We start from the raw sequence: 10,345 nt of genomic DNA, 5'->3' as shown, positions 1-10,345 counted from the left end.
TTTTTTTTTTTTTTTTTTTTTTTGAGACGGGGATTCTATTTGTCACCCAGGCTGGAGTGCCATGGTGTGAACATGGCTCACTGCAACCTCATCTTCCGGAGCAAGTGATCCTCCCACCTCAGCCCCCCAGGTAGCTGGCACTATAGGCATGCACCACCATGCCCAGGTCATTTTTCAATTTTTTGTAGAGATGTGGTTTTGTAACATTGCCCAGGCTGGTCCCAAACTCCTGAGTTCATGAAATCTACCCGCCTTGGCCTTCCAAAGTGTTGGGATTACAGGCATGAGCCACCATGCCCAGACTATACCTTTCTTTTATTTTGTACTTTAAGACAGGTTTTATATGCTTACATGTCCAAATTTCACCCTTTTGTGAGGAGGGGAAAAGCACTCAGAAATCTTTACAATGAAGAAAAATAAAAATGTCTAGATTTATCCACTTGATGACTAAGTCAGAAAATGTGGCTAAATGTGAGATTCACAAAATAATTACTCTTATTGCTTCTTCCAAGTTAACATTGCAAAATATAAGAGTGGTACATCACGTTCTTCTTTTCTCTTGCCACAGCTATAGTTGGGTCCTTCATTCTTCTTTCTTTCATCTACCCCACAAATTGCTTCTGGATTTATATTTAAAAAGCACAGCTCTGATTACACTGTGTTCCATGCTCAAAGCTTTCAGCTTATCCTCTCCAGTGAGGCTTATCCCAAGTACAAGTGTTGTTAAATGAAACTGCTTAACTGATTATTGAAGGCCTGACAAGACCTGGCCTCTATTGACCTTTCTGGCTATGTGTTTCCTTTATCAATTACTCTGGGCAAAGTGGACTTCTTTTTCCTAAACGGACCCTAAAACTTCCTTCTCCCTCTGCCTTGCTTTAAGTCATTCCCTCTTTTCAGAATCCTCTCCCCATTCCCTGACTCTACCTCCAACTCCCCAGCACTATCCCACCTCAATGCCTGGCTCAAATCCTTCCCTTCAGGAAATCTTCAGGCCCTACTAGAAGTGATTGTTCCTTCTAGAACTTTTATGTCACTTCTCATGGCTTCTATAATGTGGTAGAACATTCTGCATTATGTGACAAGGTATGTGTACATATCTTATTTTCCCTACTATTTTATAAACTTTGTGAGGGAAAGAACTCCTTTATTCATCTTTATGTACCTTACAGAAAGTAACACTGAACATAGTAGAGGTTTTTTCCATGTTGGATAAATCTTAGATAAAACTTCAAACCTTGAAGTAACATCTGGTTTCTTTTAATCTTCTGCTTCACATACATAATGATCACCTGTCAACGATATTGCCTGGCTTTCATATTCTAGCTGAATATATGTTTTCTCAGATCCTTTCACTGATTTATTACTCTGGTCTTATGTAACATCATCTTCACTAATCTTTTTGTTGTTTTCTTTTTTTCTTTTCTTTTCTTTTTTTTTTTTTTTTTTTGAGACGGAGTCTCGCTGTCTCCCAGGCTGGAGTGCAGTGGCGCGATCTTGGCTCACTGCAAGCTATGCCTCCCGGGTTCACGCCGTTCTCCTGCCTCAGCCTCCCGAGTAGCTGGGACTACAGGCGTCCGCCTACACGCCCGGCTATTTTTTTGTATTTTTAGTAGAGACAGGGTTTCACTGTGTTAGCCAGGATGGTCTCGATCTCCTGACCTTGTGATCCACCCGCCTCGGCCTCCCAAAGTGCTAGGATTACAGGCGTGAGCCACCGGCCCTGGCCCTTTTTGTTGTTTTCTAAGTTTTTTTCAGGCAGTCGTGAACAATGTTCACCTTGAACTTATTGTCTTGGCATTGTTTAGAAGTGTTAGATGTGAATAAGGAGGAAAAAGAATATGCTGTTACTGGAGCATCATATTCTTAAATACTACAAAAATATAAATTGATGGACTAAGAAAGGGCTTTTCTGATCATCCTAGCTCCAGGGTTGTCAAAAAAACAGAATTTTTGAGATGGAAGACTAAGGTATCTAACAAGGTTTGAGTTCAAGCCTGAAAACAAGAAAACTGTCCTTTCTTTCTTTCTTCCTCCCCTCCCCTCCACTCCCTTTCCTTCCTTCCTTTGACTAAAGTTTCACATGGGCACTTAACAACTCTGCCCTGGCTCATTAGCATACTACCTTCTAGAAAGCTCTGTCTCTATCCTAGTAAACTTCAAATTGGGTAAATAAAGAGCAAAATTTTGAGACAAATCAGCTATTTCCTATCTACTCCAAAACAAAAAATAAATGTAAAATTATAACCAAAGCCATTTTATTGCTGTTTATACGAGACAAAAGAATATATATGTATAATATTTGTTTCTTTTTGCTCTTATTCCGTATATTGTTCTTTCATTCCTGCCGTAACCCCACTAGTTGGCCTTTTTTTGGTTTGTTTTTAGCAAGAGGAAGGTACTCTCATCCATGGCTTTTTATTATACAACAATAAGGTTTTCTTTCTTGCTATTTGTATTATTCTATGCAAACAGTAATAGAATATACCAGAATTCTTAGTTCTACAAGATTATTGTTCTCATGAAATGTCTTTTGCAATTTACAAACAAAACAAAACTAACCTTTCCCCCACTCCAACTCCTCCTACCCCAAATCACTTCAGGTTAAAGGAAAAAAACCCAAGATCATTCATTGGGGAATCCTGGGGAAAGACATTCCCTCTAGGAATAATCCAACAATTACAATCAATTACTGATACTGACGATAAAAAGAACTTACAGAATTGGCTTGTTTCCGAGCTTGGTTTATCAATTCCTTTATCTCAGAGATGTTTTTCTTTAGATTATCCTCAAGTTCCTTGATGGGTTTGAGTTTATCTATTAGCCGGTCAGCTTCCTGTTCTAGATTTTTGACAGTGGCATCTGCGTCGGCAACTGCATAGAACAAAATTAGTGTGCACGTATGTGCATGCACACACGTGCACACACAGAATTAGAATAGCAGTATGCTTAACCAAACAATTTTATCTTATTAACGCGACAAAGCATGGCCATAACAGCTAAAGCAAAATGTGTGATGGCAAATGTGAATATTTTAGTTGAGACTCAAGCAGGCCAGGGGAGCAGATGTTAGGACAGAGGGCCACCACTTTTGCTTTGTGATTAAGGTAAAAATTAGCATTGAAGGTAGAGAATATGAAGAACTTAATTCAATGCTTAATTTCTAACTTCAGCCAAAAAGTTAACCTTTACAGAATAGAACTTTAGTCACAGAAGCAAGGAAATGAAAGCATCTTTAAAATGTCACCTAGTCTGTCCAAGCTAGAACTGTATTTAAATCAGGGTTTTTACACAAAATTGGTTTTCTTTCTTTTTCTCACCGCCTTTTTTTTTGCACATCTTAAAGAGAGAAGCTATCAAAATGTCTTTTGAAGAACATTTTGATGTTGAAAAACCCTTAGACTAAATGCCTATATTTAATTAAATCTTTCATGGTGCAGTTCAATTTCATTTTGAAGAACAGTTGATTATCCTGTGTTATATATTAGATTGACCCATATTAAACAGCTGTTTTTGTAGGTTAAAAAAAATAATGGGTTACATATTGGCAATTTCAAAAGTTTCAACCCTAAAGTAGTTGGAGGTCATCACTGATCCACAGACTTTCAGTATGTGCTTTTCAAGGGAGGGCCTATGCCACGTGGTAAACCACTTATTCTATCGCTGGGATGCTGGCAGTCTCATCTACACTATGTCATTTATTATCTGATTAAGTGTGTATTGTTCAGCTTTTTGTCATTGTGACTCTGATGAAAAAGTTAAACTGCTTAAGGTTCAAGGCTACATGCCGTGTTAGACTCTGAATGATCTGCTCTGTGGCTGACACACAACCACTGAGAACTAACCCTCAGGAAGGAATCACATGTGCTCAAAGGGAAGTAAATTATTATTTTTTTAAAATTCGGTTTTGAAGTAGGTATTTTGAACTCATACTCATAAATATGACTTATATTGTTACTGGCATTTAAAAAGAACATAGGTCTATTATTAACTTTAACGAATAGCTGGGGCTTGCTATATCAAGAACTGAGCGCAGTATTTTATTCCTGAAGTGCGTGTTATCTGGAAAGAAGTGTTTGTTATGTCATCAAATAGATAGCATAAACACAGTGATCCCTTTATTTTGTATACTTTTAATAAACCATTTGTTCATTTTGCCCTTCCTTTAATTCTCCACTGTTATTCTGACATTCTACAAATTATTCTAAAACTGAAGCAAAATGATTTAGATTTGGATTAATGAGAAAGAGCAAAAGTAGTTAAACAAAGGCTACTTAGACTGAGGCAAATTACAGACACTTTTATTCACAAGTTCTCAGAAGTTTTTGCCACACGTTTCAAAATGGAACTTGTAGGTTCCTCTTCTCCCCTCTTTTTCCTCTATCCTCTGGAGCAGTTGAAGTTTTGCCAAGTAATCTCTTATGCGTTAAATTTCCTCCCTTGTCTAGTGATGCCTCTTTTAGAGCTTTGCCTATCTGTCCTTTATTTTTCTTGATGAAACCTGACAATCACTTAATTTTTAATCTAGATTCCTAAGGAGTCACCTCTTAGATTTATCAGGTCTATTATTTTCTGTCTTCAAATTCATTAATTTTTTAATCTTTTTCATTCTTTAAGTTAACTCTGCTTTTTCTAAGTTACCAAAGTTGATTCTTTAAAATTGTTATTTCAATGATGGTTTAGTAATGTAGTTGTTCTCATTTTCCACTGAGGACATCCTTGGTTATATTTTTCAAATAGTGATAAATTAAATTTTGTTGTTATTATTTTTGTAGCTATTTTTTTCAGTTTCATCTTGACTTTCAATTTAAACTATGGGATGTTTAAGAGAGAATATTTTGATATCCCAGTAGTTGCTCATTTGTTAAGACCTAATTTTATTATGTGTTTCTCCAAATATAATTCTACAGAAGTTGAGAATAATTACATGGAGAGGAAAAAGTGAGCTTCGGGGCATAAAAACAACAACAATGTAGACCTAATCTATTTTAATCCTCTTGCAAATAAGTCATTTGTATGTCAGGGGGTGAATCTGTATTATCAGAGGCAGCATAATCTAGTTAATTCTATAGAGAAATTCAGTTTTCTACTTTTAGGTGGCTATCATACAGATATTTCACTCATTTTTCCTTTTTGTAGAGATAGAGTCTTGCTATGTTTCCCAGGCTGGTCTCAAACTCCTGGCCTCAAGTGATCCTCCCACCTTGGCCTCCCAAAGTTCTGGGATTAGAGTATGAGCCACCTTGCCTGACCAAACTTTTTATAACACTATTAAAAACATTTTATATCACCTTTATCCACATATGACCTTTTTATAAAGGAAGATTACTTTTACATATCTACCATTAATACTGTGACAGTGGAAAGAATAGCTATGCAATGTTTGAAGCAAAACCAAAATATAGTGCATGCAAAGCTGAAACTTTTTGCAACAGATGATGAAGTATGAGCGTCACTAAAAGTTATATAAGTAAACATATACATACTGATTTCTGCAGGCAATTTCACATGGAAGCAAAACAAAAAAATTAGAAAATTCATGAGAAAGTATTTTCTATAAATATTATAAAGTAATGACTATAAAAGTGGTATTTTCATAACAGATACTAATTATAAATGCACCCCATTTTAACTCAAACAAATGTTATCAAATAAAAGTACACAAAATATATAATTTAGTGACCACTCTTTGTATTTTCAAAATTATTTCCACGTTTTAGTAAGATGAAAACAGACCCAATTTAATTAATATTTGTAGATAATTAACTATTTCTCATAATAGAGGATAGGATTAAAACAGAGATATTATGAAAGGCCACTACTAGTTGAGAATCAATCTAAAATAGAATGGAATTCTTTTGGAGGATGGCGCGCAGGATGAGGGAGAGGGTCAGGAAAAATAACTAATGGTTACTAGGCTTAATGCATGCGTGATGAAATAAATAACCCATACAACAAACCCCCATGACACAGGTTTAACTAGGTAACAAACCTGCACTTATACCCCTGAACTTAAAATGAAAGTTAAAAATATATCTTAAATTATGAAATAAGCAGAAGAGATAGTAACATTTGATTAAAATTTTGCTTTCATTCATTTTTAGTGGGAATATTGTGATTTGGCATAAATCATAAGAAGTTATTATGGAATCTTGGAACTACAAGGCAAGCCATTTCTGGCCTTACATTAAAATTTGTTTAAATGTTTTTATCTCCCCTTTTTCTCCCTGGCTCTGAAGTTTATGTTATATGTGTTTGTACTCTTCCTTGCTTATGAAGAAGTCATATTAATAATGTCTGTTATATCATAGCATCCATAGGATTTGATTTGAGGCTAGGATGCTGAAATCAAGCTCCATTCCCCACTCAAACAGCATTTGAATTGTATGGCATATAATACCAATTACAGTGCTTTTGTTTTTATACTCCAAATACTTTGACACCCCCCCAAAATGTTGGCATATAAAGAGGGCTTGTCTCTTGAAAATGAAACACACAGATTACCCAAGCATCTCCTTTGGTGAAACCATGTAACAAGGGTACCAAGATAACCCTTTTTTTTTTTGAGACAGCATCTCAATCTGCCACCCAGGCTGGAGTGCAGTGGCATGATCACAGCTCACTATAGCCTCACCCTTCTGGGTTCAAAGGATCCTCCAGCCTCAGACTCCCAAGTGACTGGGAATACAGGTGCAATACCACTACCATGCCTGGCTATTTTTACAATTTTTTGTAAAGATGGGGTCTTGCTATGATGCCCAGGCTGGTCTCGAATTACTAGGCTCAAGCGATCCTCCCGCCTCAGCCTCCTAAAGTGCAAACATTACAGGTGTTAGCCACTGTACCTGGCCCAATATAGCTTTGTATCATTTGACAGAAAAGGAAAATACATTTAAAATCTTAATATTTTGACTATATTTAACTAATAATATAAATTAGGATATTTTCTCTCAGGTTTTCTCAGTAAATCCTTAAGTCAATATAATTTGATACAATATATAAAAGATGTGAATAGTCTTTAGAAACTAGATAAATGCTTTATTTTTTTTTCCTGGAAATGTGAAATAACTGGAATCTAAATAATAAAATATCAAGATTTTCAAATTTTAATGTATTTCAATTTGATATCATTTTCATACCCTGTTCTAACAAGTCTGCTAATGAACATGCCCCTTAACCTCTATGTTCCAGGACACTTTGCCAATTCTGAGGATATAATTACCCAAGTACAACTGTATTTTTAATTACACACACGGATTAAAAAGTGTTTGGCATCTCTATGCTGAATGTTAGGCACACCTTGAGAATTCCTAATCTCTTCTCGATTTGAAAAAATTCAGATGACAAAAGCACTGGGGCAGAGGTGGAAGACTTGGATTCTAGCTTTGGAACTGCACGACACTCGATTCCTGAGGCCAATCTATGAAACAAGGAAGGCAGACTACACCACTGTGAGGGTCTTTTCCAACTCGAGCATTTACGAGTCTGGGATACTTTCACAGTGAGAGGAAATAAATGACATCATCGCAGTGAAAAAGGAGATCTTACTGTTCTTGGAGGGATCTTTAACCACAGCATTCGTTTTGGCGACGCTGTCTGCTAGTTTATCGTAATTCTTCTTCAGGCCATCGAGGTTCTGATGGAGCTGTTTAATCTGTGCCAGTACATCTTTAGCTGTGTCGTTGGCTTGTCTGGCTTTGTCCTTAACAGCTTGCAGTTTAGCAGCTGTGTCTGTCAGCAGACGAGGGTATGAAAAACAAAACCAAGGGTGTGGAGTTAGTGGCTTAATCCATGCTTGTCAAAGTGAGGCTGCTGCTGGCTAATCTCAGGGACACATTTACAAAGAGAAAAGGCTGAACTTTGTCTCATTCAGGTGTAGCAAATGAAGCACAGTTTTTAGCTAGATTAAATTTTCTCAGGGACTTTTGCTATGAATACCTGATTAGCTCTTAAAGTAGTGAAGTGACTCTTCTAAATGTTCATTGTTTAAGGTCATATTGTGATTTGCTGCTGAACTTATTAACGAGATAAATTTATCCACGTGAGCGTCATGAAAACGAGGCTTAAGATTTAATCTGCATTTCCAAAGCGGGGCAGGGGTCGGGGTGGGGGTTGGGAGAAAATTAACGTATTTTCATTTTAGGATAGAGAAACATTGTCAGGTATGTTAGGCCATGCATTTGTGTAATTATATTTGTTTTCAGCATTGGAAATTTTCTATGTACTTACTACTAAAGAAGTGACATGAAAATCTGAAAAGTTACTCAGGTTTTAAATGTTAAAAGGTAAAACCACTAGATTTTAATGTTAACTGTGTTGTATAAATATGTGCATTTGTCTCCTGATCCTAATTTGTATATAGTACCTGCAGATGACTACTAGTGTGTATAGGTTAGTGGTTAAGATCATAGGCTCTGAAATCAAACTGGGGTTTAAGTTTCCTTTGTGCCAGTTTTAACAAAATGGCCTTTAGTATGCTGTGTCTATTTCTTACCTGTAAAGTGGGGATAATAACACTATCTTAACTGATGTTAAGTGTTAGTGCTAACTTATGTTAAGATAGTGTTATTACCATAACACTATCTATACTTACGTTATCTACATTCAGTATGCTTATGTTAAGTGTATGTAATCCTCATACCAATTGATGTGAGCAAATGAAGCAAATTTTTTTGTTCCAATTGGTATGAGGATTACATACACTTAACGTAAGTATATTAAGTACTCAATAAGTGTTTATAATCTTTGCAGTTATTATATCATGCTTTAACAGTATAAAAATAGTAAAAGTAGTATCTTTAAAATAATGTGTGCTTTCAGGAACTAATAACATTCAAAAATTTCCAGCAGTTCTAATAGGTAGAAAGATATTGCAGACATGGTTTGACCACTAATGTTTTTGAAAGTTGGAATAGCTAAAGAAATTGAACTTTATCAAGAGAGAATGCAGTGGGCTCTCACCTATTACTGCAGGTACTTTAATAAACTGTGCCTTTGTGGTGCTACATCAGTATTTTAGAGAATAGTGTCTATGTGATTTATTCTATCTCACTAATACACGATTTCTTGGGCTGAAACACAGAAGACAATACAGTTGTCCCTCTTTGTCAGTGGGTTCTGTATCTGTAAATTCAACCAACCTTGGATAGTTGGATATTTGGATATTTAGGGGGAAAAAAATGGTTGTGTCTGTACTGAACATGGACAAACATTTTTCTTGTCATTATTTCCTAAACAATACACTGTAAGAACTTACATAGCATTTACATTATGTTAGGTATTATAAATAATCTAGGGATTATTTAAAGTATATGGGAGGCTATGCATAGGTTGTATGCAAATACTATGTCATTTTATAAAACGGACTTGAGTATTCAAGGATTTCCATATCTGTGGGGGGGGGGGGGGTTCCTGGAACCAATCCCCTGCCAATACTGAAGAATGAGTTTTACAATAATAAGATGTCTATATCTTCCTTTCTGTAACACATTCCTAAGGATACTGGCTAAAGGCAATAAAAAATAAAAAATACCATAATGCAAAGTATGGTTTAGTTTCTCATTCTCACAAAGAAGAATTCATAAGTAAGAAAACCAGTATCTAATTTCCAGATAATAGTACCAGAATAATCTTAGAAAAAATTGGTAAAAGTTAACAACAGTCTTCAAAATTTCAGGTCAACTGACACAGTTGGTAGTGTCCTGAATGCTTACCATTTGGAATAGCTGATAACTTTCCCAAAGTGTCATTCAAAGCTCTCAAGAGATCCCCATTTCTAGCATCAGCATTTTCTATCCTGGTTTTTAAGCCATTTAGATGGTCTTCATTTTCTGTGAATAGAAAACAACAACAAAAAAAGGATTAAGTTTTATCATCTCTGAGCTTATACTTGGATGTGCGATTTCAGGTTATTTTAATATAAAATTAATTAAAAGCAAGACAATGTATTTATTGGCATCTATACATAAATATATTTCCAATCACAAAAAAATGTGTTTTTATTATCATTGAATTATTGGATGCTTCTACATGTTGAACACTGACATTTTCTTCTTGGTATCTGATCTTTATCTGACTTAATTTGATATCTTCCTATAGAGAAGAAACCTCCAAAGAATTACTCTTTTATTCCATTTGTAATTATGCCTTCTTGTTATCACTCCCATTGATTCCACTTATTTAAAAACTTTTATTACCAAAATGAATCATTGGATTAGATTTTCAAAATCTCAGATACTACTGTTTAGCAGAATCCTCCAACTTCAGTATAATAATATTTATTAATATTTATTTGGACTAAAATACAAATTAAATAAATGGAAAAACAACTTTTAGCACATATCTG

At 35.4% G+C, this 10,345-nt stretch overlaps 1 protein-coding gene across 1 annotated transcript in view; it reads right to left on the bottom strand.

Moving 5' to 3' along the window:
- LAMA2 (laminin subunit alpha 2) overlaps positions 1 to 10,345 on the bottom strand; it is a 640,343-nt gene that overhangs the window by 75,307 nt on the left and 554,691 nt on the right. Inside the window, exons 42-45 of the mRNA XM_017879679.1 lie at positions 9,714 to 9,830; positions 7,549 to 7,731; positions 5,487 to 5,492; positions 2,720 to 2,874 (exon numbers count right to left, since the gene is read on the bottom strand). Of these exons, the coding sequence (XP_017735168.1) occupies positions 2,720 to 2,874; positions 5,487 to 5,492; positions 7,549 to 7,731; positions 9,714 to 9,830 (461 nt within the window). The remainder of the gene's footprint in view (positions 1 to 2,719; positions 2,875 to 5,486; positions 5,493 to 7,548; positions 7,732 to 9,713; positions 9,831 to 10,345) is intronic.

Source organism: Rhinopithecus bieti, unplaced genomic scaffold (assembly GCF_001698545.2).
Source record: "Rhinopithecus bieti isolate Rb0 unplaced genomic scaffold, ASM169854v2 scaffold_19, whole genome shotgun sequence".
NCBI classification, from domain to species: Eukaryota; Metazoa; Chordata; class Mammalia; order Primates; family Cercopithecidae; genus Rhinopithecus; species Rhinopithecus bieti.
Note: the sequence above shows the minus strand (reverse complement) of the source record. Positions and strands in the feature narration are given on the sequence as shown.